The following is a 21,109-nucleotide window of genomic DNA, read 5'->3' on the forward strand; positions in this document are numbered from 1 at the left end:
CATAACTTCTGTTTGAACTCTTTAGCCAGTAGTCTAGGTGCAATTCCTTACCTATGCAGATCTGCTGTTGAAGGGAGCTGCCAGGCTCTCATGATGAACTCTGTATAGGTAAGGGTTCTTCCACATACTGAATGAGTGAGTAAAATAAGTTGACTAGGAACCTGATTGTCCTGCATTCAGTCTGACTGGTCTGGTGAACACCGACTGTCAGACTATTTGCCATTTTAGTTGATTTCCTTATTACCTGCTACTGCTCCTAAAAGTGCTGTTGCTTCTTTTTTTCTATCTGAACTGTGTGATTTATGCCCTCACTGAATTAAAATCATGTTACCAGCTTGACTTTCAAGTCTGCTACCAAAATGCATTTCAGTGCATGTTCATCCCTGGTGTGATTTCTGGTTTTTGAAAGCTGGAAATGTCAAAGGAATGTGGCAATGTAAACTTAATTTTTCCTCTTATGAATACATTATGTTATGTCATAGAATCATAGAATAGTTTGGGTTGGAAGGGACCCTTAAAGGTCACCTAGTCAGAAACAGTTCCTCTTTCTGCACCCAACCTCTTTTCATCTTGGAAACATTCACTACAGTGGCAACTTCATTTTCTGTCACTTGATTAGGATGTATGGCATACTCGTGTAGTCTAGCTGGTGTTCACCATGTTGGTTTCTTCTCTTTCTCTCCCTATTTTTGCTGTCGCAAGCTTTGCCATTTTATGTATTTTGACACTGCATTTGCTTTTTTCTCAAGGCTGGAACAGAATTCTAACCTTGTCTTCTGGTTTTGCTAATAAGATAGCTAGTACTCCTGCACTTTTTGTAAGAAATGGTGTATAGCAATAGCTTGAGGGACGCTGAATAGCTTCAGAAGGACTAAATTCATCAGTGTATTTTAGGTGGAGAAGTTACTATTTTTTATAAGCTTAGGAAATTTTATTTTCTTCAGAGCGAACTATAGGACTTACAATTTTAATAAATGTTATCTTTAACTTTGTAATTTAAAATACTAACAGTGGCTTTTAACTTGCATGTTATTTCTCCTATTTGTTCTTCAACTTATTGTTGGATTCATTGCAGACACAAAATAAATTAAGGAAACTTGTGCTCCAAGTACTTACAAAGTGTTAGCAGAAACTGGTATACTACTTGTGTAATCCACAGAAAGAATTCCGTTTTTGTAGCTGAAATTTCAATGTAAGCATTTTGCATCTGAATGTGGACATACTCTGTAGACAGAACAATTATGGCCAAACTCTGTACTGTGGAAATGGCGTTGAGGAGTGATTTGGCTGTTAATCCTCAGGATTAATAGTAGTGCTTCTGCCTTTGCAGCACTGTCATGTTGTCGAGTCAGCTGGTTTTGGAGCATTGGGCAAAATGTGTTTTGTAAAGATGATTTTATTTACTCTAATCTATTCCTAGATTATATTTGTCCAAAAGTGTCACAGGGCAGCCAGGGTCATTTTTCATTATTAAAGCGTGTGTCAGAGTCCAATACTCTCTGACCGGATTATTTTGGATATTCTGTGTGTAGAGGATGTAATGAGTAATGTCAGATTTACTTATTTGAAGACAGTTGTTACACAGGATTTCTGATTCAGCAGAGTGATAGAAAATATACCAAGATCACAATACAAATGTAAGTTACACTTAGTAAAATATGGCAATTGCAATATACAGTTCAATCACAATACCAATGTGATTCCCATTACCAGTCTCTATAGTATGCTCACCATCACGATGCTGAGCGTCGCCAGGAAGGAATATGTGGGTTGAAGTCAGCTCAAGCCTGTTGCTTTCTGTGAAATCCTTTTGTCGGCTGTCTAGTTTTTATACTCTTATGTTGGGCTAAGCCATGCATTCAGTCCCCCATTTGCTCATCTGACTGACTCAGGGATATGTTCACACTCTTTTAATGAACTGGGGAGAAACATTTACACCATCAGTTGATGCACTCAACTGTTCAAAACCAAGCTTCTCTTTGTGTTGAGTCAGTCTCTTTGCAACTACTGTGGTCAGTCCCACCCTGCATTATTCTCTGAGCTTCGTGGGCACATCACCTTTGCCCATCTGAGCCTTCTTCCATTGTAGGGGTTTATTGGTCAGTCACAGTGTGCAGCACTTAGCAAAGCAATGGTATGCCCCTTAATTTTTGCAAGTAGCAGGTATTTCTGTAGCTGGCTGTTAAGTGTAACATCTTGCAGTAGAGGATGTGCCTGGTGGGTTTTGCTGCAGTTACTTGTTCTGAAAGATTGTCACGGGTTTTATCCTCATTGTAGTTTAGAGGGGACTCTGAATTTCAGGCAATCATCATGAAAGATGTGGAGCTGCTCTTCAGTAAATGATCAATGTCATATGTTGACTTGGTTGCTGACATATTTACTGTCTGGGTATACTGATTCAGTTTCACCAAAACTACCAAGAATCTGTAAAGTAAGACAGATAATTCAAGAGTAGCTACCTGAGGATCGTTTTTGGGACAATGACAGACTAAGGAATCTGTTTTGTATTTCTGCTGAACCTGCTGCATTGTTTTAGTAAGAATTGCAATTGTACTGGGATACCCTTTTTTCTGTTGTGCATACTTTATGAAGAGATGTTAAGGTTGCTAAGAGGTGATGGAAAACACATTCCCAGCTGTGTTTTCTAGGTTATTTGAAGACCCCAGTTCTGCTAAAGTCGTTTTCTTAGAGTGCCAGAAGTTTTGAGCGGTATAAATATGTCTTGACTTAAAAAAAAAGTCAAAAAGAAAACCCCTTTTCTCATTTGATGTGTTGTTTTAGGATAGAAACGACATAGGCTCTAAGACGATGGTTGCAACACTGTGAACACAGGGAACCAGCTATGCCAACCACAACCAAAAGGCTCAAGAGCTGCTGTTAATTCATTAAGTGTTGTGGTCCAGGATCCACCTCAAAGGAAAGGAATCTTGTAACTTGCTTTCATTGGAAGAGGTTGTGATACCTGCAGATATGAAAGAGTGAACTCAAACAATCATGAAGAGCTAAGAAATGTTAAAAGCAATTTTTGCACCTATTTTACAGCTGGTAAAGCCACCATTTCTTCTCACAAATCAAGTGAAATAGTCCCTGCGTAGCCTAATCCAGTTGGCCCTCCTTTGTGGGGTAGGTTGGGCTGGGTGACTTCCAGAGGTCCCTTCCAACCTAAGTTATTCTCTGAATCAAGGATTCTGTGATAGACTTGGTGTACCAACATTGCTGAGGTTTGGTATGAATGGGTATTTGTCTCAGAGGAAATACTATGTAAAATGATGTGCTTCTCTGACTTGCTCCCCTCCAGATCAGAAGTGAAATTTGATTTCAATGTTGTTGTTGCCTATTTTTTTTCCCATGATTTCCCACCCTCTTGGGGAAGTAGGTCACCTGAAGCAAGAGTGCTTTTTCTCTCCTTGACGTCAGTAAAACCTAGCTTTTAGTTTTTCCCCTTGAGCAAATATGTTTGTAGTCAGTGCTTTGTTCAGCAGTAAGCTTGCTATTTTAGAATAAATCTAAAAAATAACAAGAGAACACAAATGTAAACCAAAGTGTACTGTACCAGAAGCACTGAGAGCTTGTAAGTTATATGATTGTTAATGTCTCAAGATAACAATGATATGTCGATTTGAACAAACGCAGAATGAAAAAAAAAAACCCACAAAAAACCAACATAAAGATGAAAACAGAGTTAAAAAGAACTTTTTCCAAAGTATGACACTGGTGTGTCTAGATCTGTGAATATACATTTTATGATTAGCACTGATTCTTTTTCTGCAGATAGTAATTGGCATCAGTGTCATAAGTAAAGTTCTTTTATCTTGCTGAGTTTCCTAGACTGTATTTAGTTTTCAGAGGACAGATTTGTTTAGCTGAGCAGTGACTCTGCAATCACAGGGCATTTCCTTGGGGATTCATGACTAGCAGAGAAAGTTCATCACAAGATGTTTATCACAGTCACCTATTACTCCAGAAGGTCATCATGTCAAGTTTATTACTGCTTTTATAACCTTTTTGTTTATTTACATTTAAAAATGTGTGTGTAAATTACTGCTGTCCTATCTTCTCTGCTGTTCCCATCCCCCTGCTCCCTTGGTTCACAGTACTTCATTTGGTAGGAGGTTTTCTGTAGGACTACTGTTACGTTGTAAGTCTAGAAAATTCCTTCTGAATGGAGCCGAAAGAATTCTACAGTCTAAATCTTTTAAGAGTTTAAAAAAAAAAATTAATGAAATTTAGTGTTACAGCAACTGAGGATGAAGTCCATTAATGACAGGCCAGAATGCACAGTTATGCTGAGTGATGGTTTTAATATCCTCTAGCTTCTGTATTTATTGTGTACCAGTTCATGTTTAGCCAGGTTAAATCATGTTCCTTCTTTAGATCAATTCACCAAGTTTATTTGGGTTATTATGCAATCTGAAGTCATATGAGATCCACTTCAAAAACAAGTATTTAGTTGTCAGCAGTGTTTGGACAGGTCAGACATACGGTATATTCTCCTTTTTCTCAGAATGCAGCAAAAGTTTTTAAGTTGTGGTATATTCCAAGCTGCCCTACTTCTTTAGCTAAGACAAAAAACACACACACATGCCCTTCTTCACAAATCTGTCCTTCCAAACCTATCCTAGGCTGCTTTTAATGAATTTCTTTCTGTCCAAATTTAAAATTGAAGTAAAGCTTAACAACCCGAATGAACTCATATTGGTTTTCTTGTCCTTTTGTAACAACAACTACCACCACCAAAAATATTTTCTTCCTCTCTTAATACCAGCAGTGTTTAAAATGAGAAAAAAGTGATTTCCTGCAAGCTCCTATGCTATTAACTGAGTATGCAAGGGCAAGGTGTTATTTTTGGTTGGGAAGCATGCAAAGGAAACATGCCTTACATTGTGGCAGAAAAGAATGTTATCATTTGAAGGATGTGTGTTTGTTTTAAAGGCATCCAATGAGAAATGAAACACATGAACATACACCTGCACTATTTTAAAGTGGTTTTTTTATATTTAGAAAACAAGAGCTACAGTTTCCACAATGCTAGTATTTTATGATTTCTGGATGCAGCAATGCAATTTTTTGAACATTGTAACCTTAACTGCAAAGAACCAGAATTTGGTTGGGACCTCTTTTAGATCTGACGCTTGGATGTTGGATTATTGAATTAAGTTTTTATGTTTGAGCTGGCAGCTATCACAGTGGCATCTTATAAGACCATCTGCTTTAGAGTGGGAACTCTGTTGCAAGTGTTCTTTGCAAAAGCAAAAACATTCTGGGTGTTGTTGATAAATTTCTGGGTTTCCATCATATTGAAGGTGCTCTTAAAAGATCAGAACCATCATACAGTAGGAGAGTTTTAATTTTGTCAGAAATGCCAAAGGAACCTTGCTCAGTGGCTCTAAATTCTGATGATCTAATTGAACAGCACTGAAGTGAAAATATTATTACTTAAATGGTGATAATGTCTTTGCAGTTTTGTGGTTTCATTGAATAAAGAGTTGATACAGGCTGATGCTTATTTTTTTCACTGTTGAACAGAATGTGAAGTGGAGTTTGAATTCAGAACACTGTGTTCCCAATGTGGTCATTGATCCTAGAAATGTAAGCAGTTTGTCAATACAGAGCTTTTTAAGTAGCTGCCAGAATAGTATGTGCCTTTCTAATCTGAGAAAACACTGGCTTTGGAGAATTAACTGTGTTGTTCAGCTTCATGCATAGCTATTTAATAGGACTGTGGTGAAGATGATCCTGTGTTCAGCAGAGGTCCAGGGTGCCACATACTGACAAGACAGGAGAATGCCTTAGATGAGAGCATCCTTGTTCGGTCTTACAGTTAAGACCCTTCATGCTGCTCAGTCCTGCTGGCATCTCAATGTTCTGCAGGACTTGAGCCGTCAGTTCTTTGAGCTTACAATGTATGCAAGACTGGAGCTGCACATCTTTAGACTTTGGACAACTGGCCGGTACCTCAAGATCTCATCCAATTTGAAGATTCTATTAAATTTTTTTTCCCCCCACTTCAGGGCTTCAGATAGTGGCAGTGTTATGATGAAAGGTTAAGTCTGAAACTTTGCTGGCAAAATTTTTTGATGGCTAAAGGACTTCCTTTTCTTTGAATCTGCTTTTATTTAAAAACAAAACCCCTGAATACAAACCAGAAGTAGTCAACATGGATTCACCAAGGGGAAGTCATGTCTGACCAATCTGATAGCCTTCTATGATGGCATGACTGGATGGATAGATGAGGGGAGAGTAGTGCATGTTGTTGTCTACGTTTATTTCAGCAAGGCTTTCAACACAGTCTCCCATATCATCCTCATAGGCAAGCTTAGGAAATGTGGGTTAGATGAATGGACAGTGGGGTGGATTGAAAACTGGCTGATAGATAGGGCTCAGAGAGTTGTGATTAGTGGCACAGAGTCTAGTTGGAGGTCTGTAACAAGTGGTGTTCCCCAGGGGTCAGTACTGGGTCCAGCCCTGTTGAATAGATTCATCAGTGACCTGGATGAAGGGATGGAGTGTGTCTTCAGCAAGTTTGCTGATGACACAAAACTGGGAGGAGTGGCGGACACACCGGAAGGCTGCGCTGCCATTCAGCGTGTCCCAGACAGGCTGGAGAGTTGGGCAGGGAGGAACCTTATGAAATTCCACAAAGGCAAGTGTAGGGTACTGCACCTGGGGCGGAATAACCCCATGCATCAGTACAGGTTAGGGGCTGACCTGCTGGAGAGCAGCTCTGTGGAAAGGGACCTGGGAGTCCTGGTGGCCAACAGGGTGACCATGAGCCAGCAATGTGCCCTTGTGGCCAAGAAGGCCAATGGCATCCTGGGGTGCATCAAGAAGAGTGTGGCGAGCAGGTCGAGGGAGGTTATTCGCCCCCTCTACTCTGCCCTGGTGAGGCCACATCTGGAGCAGTGTCCAGTTCTGCGCTCCCCAGAACTGCTGGAGAGGGTACAGCAAAGGGCTACAAAGATGATTAGGGGACTGGAACATCTTTCTTATGAGGAAAGGCTGAGGGACTTGATTCTTTTTAGTCTGGAGGAGAGAAGACTGAGGGGGGATCTTGTTAATGCTTCTCAATACTTAAGGGGTGGGTGCCAGGAGGATGGGGCCAGTCTTTTTTCAGTGGTGCCCAGTGACAGGACAAGAGGTAACAGGCACAAACTTGGTCATAGGAAGTTCCATCTAAACATGAGGAGGAACTTCCTTCCTTTGAGGGTGGTAGACCATTGGAACAGGCTGCCCAGAGAGGTTGTGGAGTCTCCTTCTCTGGAGATACTAAAAACTTGCCTGCATGCATTCCTGTGCAGTCTGCTCTAGGTGAACCTGCTCTGGTGGGGGGGTTGGACTAGATGATCTCCAGAGGTCCCTTCCAACCCCTATCATTCTGTGATTCTGTGAAATACCAGGAAAGTGAATAAAATGGTGGTGTTTACCTTTTGCCCTCCAGAACAATACAAGAGCAGTGGTGAGTGGGGAAGTAAAAGTATTTGATTGTGAAAGGCTGAAAAGACCCACAAAAAAGTGTGAAAGTAATCTTAACATTTTTTGTTTAGTATTGTCCAGTTTTTTTTTCCTAAGGGGTTAATCTCTCAAGTAATACAATTTGTTAGACTTGGTGTGTTTTGGGACTGTGTGTTATGTTTGTTATACTGTGATCCTGACTGAGACAGTACATTGGCAGTTGCAGTTTAAGATGTTTCAGTGCATGTTGAGCATGCTAGAGGCTGGCAAGTCATTGATTACAAAAACAGAATGGGCAAAAGTTGCATGCACTGGCATATGTATATTGCTGTACTGACGAATGCATCTTTCTGCAAGGAAATGAGGCCTATACTCTTCAGTAAAATGTATAGCATTTGGAAACTTATTCAGAGACACAGGCTGTTTCTTTTAGTGAGTAGAAAAATAGTATTTCTGCTGGACTACCAATTCTCAAGATAGACATATATCAATAGATTTCAAATCAGTATTATGTTACTATTATCTCTGCCATTAGTATGAATGTTTTATACATACAGTAAGGAAAATATCCTTTCTGCTTGTGAAAGGAAAAAATTGTTAAAATTTTATTTTATAGTGAAAGTATTTTGGTGTTGACAAAACTACTGAAATACAATTTTTCAGTACAGTGTGTTAAGTACTAGATCCTGTATGGTGGTAATACTGTACTGACTGTACATGAATATGTGTGGAAAACAATCCTCAGTGGAATACTGTATAAGGTACCATATGATTATTGTAATACTATTGTTGTTTATGTGTGACTTAATGGAGGGCCAGTGTTTTTGGCATACCAAATATACCTGGTCCAAAACCAATATGCTGTTTTGATGTAGCTGATAAAAGACATTTGATATATGTTGTTCTTGCAGATTTCACTTAGCTCCATCTGCTGTGGGGTTTGACACTGAAAATGCTAATATGTCTAGTTGTTCCAAACAATTACTACGGAGTGCAATTTGCCATTGCTTAGGCATTGAATGGATACCTGGTAAATCTGAAACTTCTGTTAGATTGCTGCCTCTTTTTATGGCCATTTTTCATCTGTTAGCTGAAATTGGAGAATGTGTGTGATACTGTAGGAAAGAATGAAATTGAATGTCCTTGGGTAGCCAGTCATTTTGTAGTCTTCATAAATGACAATATCAAATGAGACCCCACGAATACATAACTTTTGTTTCTCTGCATATTAATACAAGGTTTATTTTCTGTTTCCAGACAACTGGCTCGTTACAAAGTTAAAATTTGACTAGTTTAGTAAGAACTTACAGTGCTAATAGATATGTGTGTTTTCCTGGATAGTCAAAGAGATATTTTGTTATTCTTACAAACGGTGTGTTTTGCTAGATGGGAAAGAGAGGCATCATTTTCACCAGATTAGGTGTTTCTAGCCATCAGTGGTAGTTACCATAGAAACATACTCATGGGTTTGCTATTCTTGAAATGGATTGAACTCAAAAGGCATCTTCAGTTTTTTAAATTGCACTCTAAAATGTGCTTTCCACTCACTGAAGTGACTGCTTAATTCAGCAATGACATAAATTCAGTGATACCAACCATGCTGATTTTTTTCAGTGCAGATTAACACCAGAACTATCTGTCTTAAAGCCTTTGTAGAGTATGTTCGTAAATATCCCTTCATTTGACTTGAGTACATAGACGGATTTATATTTCTCTTTGACTGAGTCTTCTGTTGCTTTGCTTTAATTTCATAGACCTGGAATAAATTTTCATGGCATTTGCTCAGATTGTTTAAAGAAGAGTTTTGATTTGCAATTCTGCTGTGTTTCCCCTTTTAAAAGGCTGAGTATATATACTCATACCTTGCTCTGCCATAGCTATTTTTTCTTTTTTTGTCTAGACTTTCTTTCTAAGCCTGCATTGTTATGGGTTTGGTATTTTTGTTTGGTTTGTTGTTGTGGTTTCAGGTGGGGGGAGTTGTTGTTTGTTGGGTTGTATGGTTGGTTGTGGGGGTTTTTTTTTTGGCTTTGTGGCTCTTCCTGTTTTGCACTGTTTTTGTTGCAGTGGAGCCTGCAATCTGAAAGACAAATGGTAGCAACAGATAAATTCCAGACAGAGTTATTTTAGGGATGGTGCCAAATCTGAAAAGTGAAATTCTCCACAGGGAGCTAAGTGAGATTTGACCCAATGCTGCAAGGAAATTACTTAAGTTTTCACTAGAATACATGGCTCCTTACAGAGAGAGAGAGCATGGGCAACTGGAAGAATCTCACAAGGAAAAATGAAAGTTCTAGTGTGAATAATACTGTCTAGTCAAGCTTCCTATGGAACTCAACTACTTCTTTTTGTGAGTTTTGTATAATTGTTCAGCTAGAACTGTATCACTGGCTGAGCATCTCACAGACATTTTTTAGTGCCTAGAAATAAAAAATGTTGTACTGACTGCTTGTTGAGCTGTCATGCAGAACTTCAAAGGTGAAAATAAGCCAGGTGAGGCTTATTTTTATGCAGGAAGGTTTAAGTAGGACAAATTATGTCTCACTGCTGTGCTGTAGTTAGAGTAATTGTGTAAATGTGTGGTCATTATTTTCTTCACTATACAAAGTTGATTAAGTTGTGGTCAATAGCTAGATAGTAGTTATGGCCTAGTAGTCTTTCAGCTTTATAGAAGGTAGGATGAATACAGAAGATGGCAGCAGCATCATTTCTAACCCTTAGAAACATTCTAAACACCTAACCCTCAATGGGCTGAATGTGACCTGATAACAGCGATGTCTTCCTGAGCATGTGGACGGGCTGAAACACAGACTCTGCACTGGTGAGGCCGCACCTCGAATACTGTGTTCAGTTTTGGGCCCCTCACTACACGAAGGACATGGAGGTGCTGGAGCGTGTCCAGAGAAGGGCGACGAAGCTGGTGAGGGGTCTGGAGCACAAGTCTGATGAGGAGCGGCTGAGGGAACTGGGGTTGTTCACTGTGGAGAAGAGGAGGCTGAGGGGAGACCTCATCGCTCTCTACAATTACTTGAAAGGAGGTTGCAGAGAGGTGGGTGTTGGTCTCTTCTCCCAAGTGACTAGCGACAGGACAAGAGGAAATGGCCTCCAGTTGCACCAGGGGAGGTTCAGGCTGGATATTAGGAAAAATTTCTTTACTGAGAGAGTGGTGAGACACTGGAACAGGCTGCCCCGGGAAGTGGTGGAGTCACCCTGACTGGAGGTGTTCAAGGAACGTGTGGACGAGGCACTGTGGGACATGGTTTAATGGGCATGGTGGTGTTGGTTGATGGTTGGACTTGATGATCTTACAGGTCTTTTCCAAACTTAGTGATTCTATGATTCTGTGACAGGCTTGTTGATATATGGATGGCTCCTTTTTCATCTCAAATGAGCATTAGTCCTAGAGGTAAATGTTGACGTCATTTTGAGATACCTAATAAAGAGCATAGATGAATGGTTTAAAAAAAAAAGAAAGAGATTGATAAGCCTTACACCAGTATGAGTGGATATATGAGCAGGCACATGCAGTATCCCTATTCTGCTCAGCAAAGAATCACTGCAGCAGCTGGTGAAATCAGCTTTTGAAATCACTGTGCCCTACCTGCAGAACAAAAGCTGATCTTTTCAGCAGAGATCTTAGAGCTCATTCTGAGCTCTAGAAGCTGAATACAAACACATGAGCATACCAAAAAGATGACTTGAATGATGAACAGATCTTGTGTATCATCAGTTTAGTAGTTGCCTGTTACTTCAGGTCTCATGGCAAAGAGGAATCAGTAAACAAATAGTGAAATAACTGAATTTTTAAGGCAAACTCTCATCTAAGAGTACATGGAGGACTGTGAAGGTGCTTATTTGACTGTGAAACAGGTAGATGAGTTAAACTGGTGGTTTGAGCTGATTTTGCAGTGTAAATTGTTGCCTTCCTACTGAAGGAGAAACGAGGTGAGGATAATGGGCATAGGGGTACTGGCCGTGAATGGATTTCAAGATGAGTGTTTCATTGTATTCCCTTCCCTTTCCAGAGGGACCAGAGTAATGTTTACTTCCTGAACACTTCTCATAAGGTTGGAAGGTGAGAAAGGCCATTTACTTTGACTGTGTGAGTCATCACAGATTTCTAAAAGCTTCTGGATTGGTTTGAGGAACAGTCTGAAGAATTTCCAATGTGCATAAAATTATTCAAATCACTTTCAGACTTGAAGAGGAACCTGTAGAGTAGGCCACAGCTCAGCTTGAAATATTCCTGTACGCTGCTGTTATTCTTCATAAAATACTGCAGTGAACCTAAGCAGAAGACAGAGAGGACTTTTTTTAGCATTCCTAAGTAGAAGTATTCACATTTGTGAGGAGACTTCTTTGTGTGTGTGGGTGCTCTGAACAAAGCAGGTTTTGTTCTCATCTGAAGCTTGAATCATGTTTTCTTGGAAATAAAGCTAAGCATCAGGAATTTCTGGGCTGAGTGGAACAGTGCCAGTTTTTTCATTTGGATGTTATTGCTTGCAGCTTTCAAAAAAAGCCCTCTGTACTTAACATACTCATGCTGCGCTGTGCTGACTGGCAACACTAGGAAAAAGAGAATAAGAAAAGCTCGCGTTTCAGCTCTGGTACTGCTGCACAGTAGTAATCCCTTTACTTCAGGAGGACCTTCTGTCTGAAGAAATCAAAATGCTTTTGTAACAATTAATCTGTACAACTCTCTTTTGAGCATTCCTTTTTTCAGCTAGGAGAAATAAAAGCCTTCACTTTCTTCCAAAGCTTCAACAAAATAAAACTCCAGTGTCTGCTTCCTTGTCCTTTCATATGACCCAAAAGATTACTCTCTTCTCTCCATACTGTAAAATCTTGTACTAATTATGTGGCACTGAGTTTCCAGTCACAATATCTCAAGTGCCTTGCTGACAAGTTGCTTAACAATTTCAGAGACTCATGACTTTGAATTAAGGATACTTTGGTAAAGTGCTTAAGGATAATAATGAACTTAGGCATAAAAAGTGATCTTGTATTCAGTGGGACTGTCCATGTATTTAAAGCTAGGCTAAAGGTGGAGTGCCTTTTTGAATTGAGGTCTGGAAGGTGAAGCGTGTCTCCAGAATATTCTTCCAGGCAGCTTGCAATGAGAGTGAACTAACTACTGACTTGATAAATAGAGCCAATATTTTCATGTTTTCTGTGAAACAACACTGTAATACAGAGGTTGCTGTGAATATGTTTCATAATGCACTTGGTTCTTGTTTTTATTCAGTGTAATGTCTGTGAGCCCCAGAAGTCTAGGCTAGGGCAAAAAACCCAAGAGATCTGCTGTTGTTTACCAAATGCTAATGTGAGTAGGGGGAGGGTTTGTTTGCTGCTAAGGAAACCATCCAATTGTGAGAAACAAGCTGTAGAACTTCCTCCCCCCCCTTTTTTTTTTCTGTTCAGCTGGTAAAATCTCATACAGATTTTGGCTATTGGTTTATACAATTAAAAAAATTCTTCAGATGTGTTGAGCTGGCTAACTAATGCTTTTTACCATGCTGTAATGCTTCCCAGTATATGTTGGATCTGTGTGAGAATTCTCTTTTGATAGTCTTTCTGCCACCTAACCACCAGGGTACATGCATCTAGTACTATTACATTCTGAAACTTAATTATTCAGCTTTTCCTACCCTCTGTAGGTATTAAAGAGGAGGTTAGACTTCTTTCTATGCTGCGTTACCTTTTTGTTGGAGCATTTCAATTTTTTGTTGTTGTTTTTTCCCAGTGATTTCTACTCTGTGAAAAAACACCAACCTTAAAACCATACCTTGCAAGGTGCTCTGAGTGTTTAAATTTATCATCTGTAATGACAAGTTACTTTTCAGGGTATGTTTGTCCTGTAACCAAATATTGGCCTCCTGAGTTGGGGGGGGGGGGGGGGAACAAAAAACCAGAAAAAGTGTGATTTTTCCAGTTTATACTGGATTCCTTCTAGCATGGAAGCCTGCAGATACTCCTGTTTTTACTTGCTATTGCCAATATTTTGTTGTGGTTGCTTCCCCTCTTCTTTTCTGAGGACCTAATAGCTGAGACTGCAGAATTGTATCTAAAGTGATTTCAGCTTCTATTTAATGTACAGTAACTTTCTGGTTTCTAGTATAACTGCAAAGGCAGATTTAAGAGGGTGAAGTTACTGTGTTCTGAGGACTTGGAAAGCAAATGACAAGACTCCAAATCCATTATTAACAGAATAAAAATAAATTCTATGATTTTCAAACCAGTTTCACAGTTTTTGTAAGTTAACAATTGGAAGCATGATATTACTATAATCTGTGGTTTCCTGGCAATTATTTTTTTTTATGTTTCTAGTTTGTTGATGTTATTTCTCTCATAGTAAATTGTAAGAACTGACATGCTTAGTATAGGGCTAATGAAACTGTGGTGTTAGTGTTTATTTTAATTGGACATATTCCCAACAATTCCTGGATTCCTGCAGTTTTATATTCTTCTTTCAGCAAATTTGGTTGGATTTGGTTGCGTTTAAAGATTAAGGTCATTTTGTTTTGTAGGGCTCCTGGGGAACATAGCTTCCTCTGTAGCTTCCTCTGCTTTCATCCTGTTGAAGTCCCAGAGACAGATTGCTTTCAAGCTAATTTGAACAAGTGAAGTAGAGCAGTAGTGTTATATGAAGATACATCTACAGCTTTATGTGTATTGCTAACAGTGTCCTATTTATTCCTACTGGTAGCTGCTTTATCTGGTGAAGAGTTGTTCAGTATTATTGCATGATGTCTATTAATATACTGTGAGACTGTTAATACAAGTGAATTTTTAACATGCTTGCTTTTTGTATCTTTTTATGAACCCTATATTAATTCCTGTTCTCAAGTAAGAAGAAAGAAGGCAAGTGCTGTTAAGAAATGTTGTTTAAATCAAGTTAGGATTGCTGTTAGTAACGGTGCTTCCCACTTTCCCTCCAGGTTGTTTGCATCCGTTCTACATGGAATGCTCTGTCACCAAAGCTGAGTTGTGATACAAGACCCCTCATTTTAAAAGCGCTGAATGAATTGTTTGCCTTGGTTCCCTCGTTAACAGTGAATACAAACGAATATGAGGTATGTACTCACCAACTAAGGTGAGTCTATCTTTTAGTGTATCTTTGTATATGAGTTTTAAAGGTGCCTGCTTGTTTTTAATATCTCTAAATTGCACCCACTGCCTAATTCAGGTTAATCATAATGCACATTTCCATACAGATTCACAATTTTAGCTTGCATTACTGAATCCTTGAAAATAGGTGAGAAATTCCAGTGCAAGGTTGATGACAGGTTTCCCTCTCCCAGAATGTGAGGACATATGAATGCATCTACAGTTCAAACCCGCACCCCTTCCACTTCCCTAGCTCAGTGCATGTTGATGTGGCAGCAGTTTATTTCAGGTAACTGTCTCTAATTCAACCTCTTACTTTGTTAAAGAAAATCTGAATGCCTGTTTTGTTTGCTTCTATAGAAATTCAAAGCTCAAGTTATCAGCTTCCTTTGGAAAAACACACAAAATAAGGTAGGTGATACAGCTGAATATGTTAATTCCTGGTGTCAGCAACTGGATATTCATACCTTTCTGTCAAGACAAGGTGATAAGTGTCAGCAATCTTGTTTTCTAGTAGGGTTTTCTTCTTGTCATTGACCGTTTAACACTGTTTCTGAAGCAACGTATTGCACATGAAATGTAGTAATTGGTGATCTTAACGTCTGCCACGTCCAAGCAGAACTGTAACACAAACTAGTTTGATTCCTCTGGTAGACTTCAGCCTTGATATAGTGAAGCATTCTTGGCCAAGCTGCAGCTGTGACAACTAACTCAGTTCTTTGGTGGGGTATTGTAACGCAGTGGGAACGTTGGACCATTATTGTCATGGGGCTGGTAGAATCAAAGTATTTTAGTTTAAATATAGCTGGGATATTTCTACATCAACTACTATCACAGCACTAATGGAGTATAGCAATCAGAATATTTGCTATCAAGCCTAGACAATTGGTCTTGCTAGTTTGCATTGTGTATATATAAAGCAAGCAAGTGAGAGTGCACCTCAGGAAAACATAATTTTTAAGTCTTTTTCAGCATTCAGCAGTTAGTGGATAGGCTCTTTGTATGTGGAGTTCCCAGTAGGTAGCAATATCATATGCTGTGCTTGTGATTTTCTTCCTGTTAATTTTCTAGGATGCTGTTGTAGCCATTTCGGCCTATAAATCACTCTCATCATTTGGCTCTGAAGAACACACAATCCTTCATCTTCCTGAACAGGTAGCGATGTTGGATGTTTAATAATAAGGACATCTGACACTTCCATCTGACATGGGTTGTATCCTCTTGGAAGGGAAACAAGGCCTTGTGCCATCTCTACCAGACAACCATCAGAGCGTCATAGAAGGAATATGAGCTCCTGCTGGTGAAATGGGATGATATTATGTATGATTAGCATAACTAGGAATTATGAGAGGGGAAAGGCACAAATGGAGATTGAGGTCTAAGCAGCTGGAAAGTAGTTTTTCTTCTTCCATTAGTTGAATCAGCAGGTTATTTTTTGGGCATCTGGTTTGCATTTTATGCTCTTCTGTTAGTGCTTGCAGCTGAGTCTTGACACTAAGCAGCTCTTACAATTACTGCTTCATGCATTGCAGTCACACTTATGCTTAGTGCTTCTGTTCCTGAAATGGGCAAGTCAGTTTGAAAAGTAGGTGCTATTTTTGGAACTATGCTAAAAACTTTTCCTGTGTTTCTGCTCTGAACTTCTACAGCTTAACGTTTTGATTTTTGTTGATGAAGGCAGCCAGAAAGGAATTGAGGTACTTATTGGAAAGCTTTTTAAGTATGTAGAGGGCTGTTGAACTCTGAAACTGCTGTCTGATCAGTTGACTCAATAACCTTACAAAATGAAAGAGTGCAAGGAGATGTACATATAAGGTCATCTATGTGACTGTTTTTTTTACAATAAACTTGGAAGAGAGACTAGGCAATAATCAGTAGTCCATTGGTACTTTATGGCATAGTAAATACTTGTGTAAGATTTTATTTACTGCATTAATACAGGATTGGCTCCATTTCCGTGTATTAACTGGCTATAATGAAAACGTTTGATTAAGCAACTTTAACATTGAAAAACATACTTGCTTTATATAAATCGATGACTAGAGTTCAGCATAAAACTTACAAATGAAAAATGTGTTTTGCATAGAAGAGAACAATATAGAATGAGGGGAATCTCTAAACACTGCTTCAATGCTAAATCTTCCACGATAGTACATAGCTCTGTATTATTGGTGCTGTTACTTCACACTCATTAGAAAACGAATAAATATGTTTTCATTGAAAGCACTGTAAATATGCTGCAGTCTTTCAAATTCTGAAAACTAATATGGAAAAATAACGTCTAGCAGAAATGCTCTGTGTATATTAAAGTGCCAATATAAAACATTGTTTTACTCTAATTGAAGAAGCATCAGAGTGAAAATTAAGTTTTGGTAATATTAGTTCAGTCTAGAAATGTCGAGATTAATTCTACTGTTACAGATACGGATTTACATACCCATGTGATTTTTATTAAACAGTTTTGCCTTTCATTCAGGTAGAAGAAAAGCTTTTATTCTTTCAGCTTCAAATTAATGAAATGTAGTGAAATTAATGAAATGGGCAACTTCTCATATTTAGTTAGTATTTTTGACACTTGATTGACACTTGGAATCATGAAAGGTAATGATGATTCGGAAGTTTTGTGCTGACATTTCCTTTTTTTAATCTTTCAGGCACGACCAGAAGTTGACTCACTGGAGGAGGCAGACATGAATGAAGATGAAGAGGAGAAGGAGGCGGATCTTTTCGTTCCGGGTTCTTCATATATCAAGCTGTTGTCTCTAACTCCACCTCCTGTTTTAGGAGGTACAATATATTCAGTATTTGAGGTTACTTTGCAGATTTATAATCACAGTGACTGTGCAGACATGTGTCTTTCTTAAAATGGAGTGTCATGTTAAAGTGTAGCCCCCGCTTTTTTTTCTTTTTTCCCTGGGAAAATTTTTTACCAAATTACAGGGAAAAAATGTAAAAGTTCAGAGGAAAACAAAACCCCCTACCCATTTTTAGGGAGACAGCAGGTCTTAGGTCTTGATGGTGGAAGAAATGCTTATAGCATAACTTAAAAATCCTTATCTGTCCTATAGGAAAAGCCAGTAGCTTATTATTTACTTCAAGTGCCCATTGTTTCGTTACAATGCAACTTCAATAAGCAGGACTGAGCACACATTTTTAAAGGCAGCTCTTTATTTTAGCCCAGCATGGACTGCAGAAGAAAAACCCACACCCAAAACTATAGTGTTTTATAAACAGAGTATTAATAGTATTAAAGCAATGCTGTATACAAAATCTACTTAATTAAGATATTAGTGCTATGGTTAATGCCTAATTTTAGTGATGCACATTGATACAGAAGTATGCTTCAACAGATGGTCTCTGGTTGATGCACTTTTTTGACAACTATGCAGTTGAATCACCTTTTGTATTTGGGTTTTTTAATGTTCACTTGATTACTTTCATTAATGCTATCTTTCACTTCCAGTTTACAAGATTGTGATGTTAGTGCCTGGACACAGGCATTGTTATTTCACTGTTTGTAGACTGCCTGGGATCTTGATGAGTGATTGCAACCTGTAAACATTGCCATGAGTAATATTTTGTAGTATTTTCCCCCAGTGGGGGCTCCTAGAAAGATCCATTCATTAAATACTCCATGCAGTAGAGTCTGGAGTATGTGCAGCCTCATCTAAAAAGTCTATATGCGCTAACTAGTAAGTTCTGGAGGCTTTGTGGGGAAGACTGACATAACCTACTTCAATGAAAGAGAGTGATGTATCTGGGCAGAAAACTCAAGCTGTGTAACAGATGCTGAAATAGGCAACTTACCAGGAAGATGGGAGACCAAAATGGACATTAGAGAGAACAGACTGAATAAAAAGATGCAGCTACCACAGACTGGTATAACAACATATATGCAAATAGCTTTTCCAACCCAAACATTCACTGCAGAGATTCTCCCTCAGGGAGTCGTCATCTTCTAACACTGTTAGTTAACACAGAATATAGAACAGTTGAGCAAAAGCTTTAGTGACCAGCAGGGGTAGTTGTCGTGAGTTATTTGTTGCACTGAAAGGGTATGAAACTGGATTCATGAGACAATGTCCAAGATAGGCCAAGAGCCATGAAGTCTCTGTTCTATTGAAGCTGAATCTGTGCCTTCCTGTCTGCTGGAATCCTGATGTTACATGTTATTGAGATTAATTGACTACTTCCTTACTGCTTAAGAGGAGAAGGACCAAGATGCTTTTAAAGAAGATACTGTCTGCTTCTTAAAGTTTCCCCTGAAATCCTTGTGGTGCATACCAAATCAACTGAGACTTCTAAAGGAAGTTTAGCTTGCTGCTTGTGAGATCTCACTCCTTTTTGCTTTTCCTTCAACTCTGAATTGCTGCTTCTTTTTCTTCCCTGCCTCTTTCTCAATCCTTGCAGGAGGAGGAAAATCTGTAGGTTTTTTCAGCCTCCACATGCTTCTTCCTGAACAGTTGAATGCTTAATGCTATGGCAGTTGCAGTTAAAAGGTTCCAACCAGAAGGTAGGCTTGGTGCTGGCATTACTATTGAATTATGGGTTTTTTCCAAGTACCTTCTCTAGCTCTGTGGGACGAAAATGTCTAAGCTTGCAAACAAATCTATAGGGCCTATTTCTGCAAAAGAGCTGAGGAAAAATCAGGAAACAAAATAAAAGTAGACTTTCTATGGCTGTTGGTTGGAACACACTGCAATTTCAATTTACCATAGCTGTCTGCTTATGTGAAGCATTGGAAAGTGAAGTTTTAAGTAACGTTATCTTGCAAACTCCTTTAAAACTGATTTGTCATTTCAGTTTCCATATTGTGTCAAAGCATTAGAGTCCACAGGGTATCAGAAGTGGTATGACAGCCACCTTTATTTTTTATTTTAATAGTTTTTCATTCTGGATGTTGGAGACCTGTCTGAAACCTGGTAGTCAGAGAATTAAAAAAAATCCCATCTGACAAACTGTAAACTTTAGACAACAGCTTTTTATTTTTTATTATTGTTATTGAGAGGTGTATCTCTGCAGGAAGTATGCTAAGAATTTTGTTCCTGTGATGTTAGTTATCTCTTTTTTTCCTTCAGACTGATTCCAAGCATTAAAAGATGATATTCCAGCTTTTGCTGCACATCTAGGTATGTCGTAGTTTAACCCCAGCTGGCAACTAAGCACCACACAGCTGCTTGCTCACTCCCCCCAGGTGGGATGGGGGAGAGAATCGGACGGGTAAAAGTGAGAAAACTCGTGGGTTGAGATAAAGACAGTTTAATAGGTGAAGCAAAAGCCGTGCAGGCAAGCAAAGCAAAACAAGGAATTCATTCACTACTTCCCATCGGCAGGCAGGTGTTCAGCCGTCTCCAGGAAAGCAGGGCTCCATCATGCGTAACGGTTACTTGGGAAGACAAATGCTATCACTCCGAATGTCCCCCCGCCTTCCTTCTTCCCCCAGCTTTATATGCTGAGCATGACATCATATGGTATGGAATATCCCTTTGGTCAGTTGGGGTCAGCTGTTCCAGCTGAGTCCCCTCCCAACTTCCCGTGCACCCCCAGCCCACTCGCTGGTGGGGTGGTGTGAGAAGCAGAAAAGGCCTTGACTCTGTGTAAGCACTGCTCAGCAGTAACTAAAACATCCCTTCTTTATCAACACTGTTTCCAGCACAAATCGAAAACATGGCCCCATACTAACTACTATGAAAAAAATTAACTCTACCCCAGCCAAAAGCAGCACAAGGTGTTTCACTAAATTTATCCAGATTCTCTAGTTTGCATTGTATCTGGCAGCCTGGATTCTTGGTTTGTATCTCTTGCCTGAAGAATTGGTTTTGAATGGTTTATAATGGCTTTGGCATAACTAGTAAGTGCAGTAATATGACACCCTATTGCTAGGGTGTCTCTGTCAATGGTTGTGGATGGTTACCAGCAGAGAAAGAGCTGTCCTCCTTCAGAGAATTTTTTCTCTTCGGCTGTAACCACCCTAAACAAAAAAGCTCTTATAAAAGTCTAGAGCAGGTAGCTAAATACTGTATTCATGTCAATAAAATTTAGTTTTGTTGGAAGAGTATATAGTGTTGAGGATTGGGGACAAAGATTTATAGTTTCTGTCTGAATCACTGTACTGAAAATTGCTAACTGCATTCTGAGTTTTTTGTTTGAAGAATATTGGTGTTACAGGTGGAGAAAAAAAGAAATCCCCTGAAGTAGATGCCCTACCTGACACGCTACAAAACCTATCAGATTTAGACTGCTACTCTGCTATGAATTTGAGTAGGGAAAGAGCATTGCTGAAAATCACAAGAACTTGCTAAAAATAGGAAATGTGAGGAAGTTCCAGTATAAAACTATTTTTTATTCCAAGCTGCCATAGGTATTTCTTGGACCCAGAAAGGATGAGTGAGTGCCATTTTGTCTCCTTTGTCTTCTAGTTGCTAGTTAAAGCAGGACTGCATGTAATTTGGGAACTTGTATACCAAATTTTCAAGCCTAGTGTGAAACAGTTGTTATAAATCCCCTTAAAACTCAGTTGTATAACGAAAGTGCGAACAGACTTTTAAACATA

General features: G+C 39.1%; 1 protein-coding gene across 1 annotated transcript in view; it reads left to right on the forward strand.

Moving 5' to 3' along the window:
• FOCAD (focadhesin) overlaps positions 1-21,109 on the forward strand; it is a 127,344-nt gene that overhangs the window by 57,051 nt on the left and 49,184 nt on the right. Inside the window, exons 16-19 of the mRNA XM_059833666.1 lie at positions 14,388-14,522; positions 14,917-14,967; positions 15,628-15,711; positions 17,211-17,343. Coding sequence (XP_059689649.1) covers positions 14,388-14,522; positions 14,917-14,967; positions 15,628-15,711; positions 17,211-17,343 — 403 coding nt within the window. The remainder of the gene's footprint in view (positions 1-14,387; positions 14,523-14,916; positions 14,968-15,627; positions 15,712-17,210; positions 17,344-21,109) is intronic.

The sequence above is a fragment of the Gavia stellata genome, chromosome Z (genome assembly GCF_030936135.1).
Source record: "Gavia stellata isolate bGavSte3 chromosome Z, bGavSte3.hap2, whole genome shotgun sequence".
Classification (NCBI taxonomy): Eukaryota; Metazoa; Chordata; class Aves; order Gaviiformes; family Gaviidae; genus Gavia; species Gavia stellata.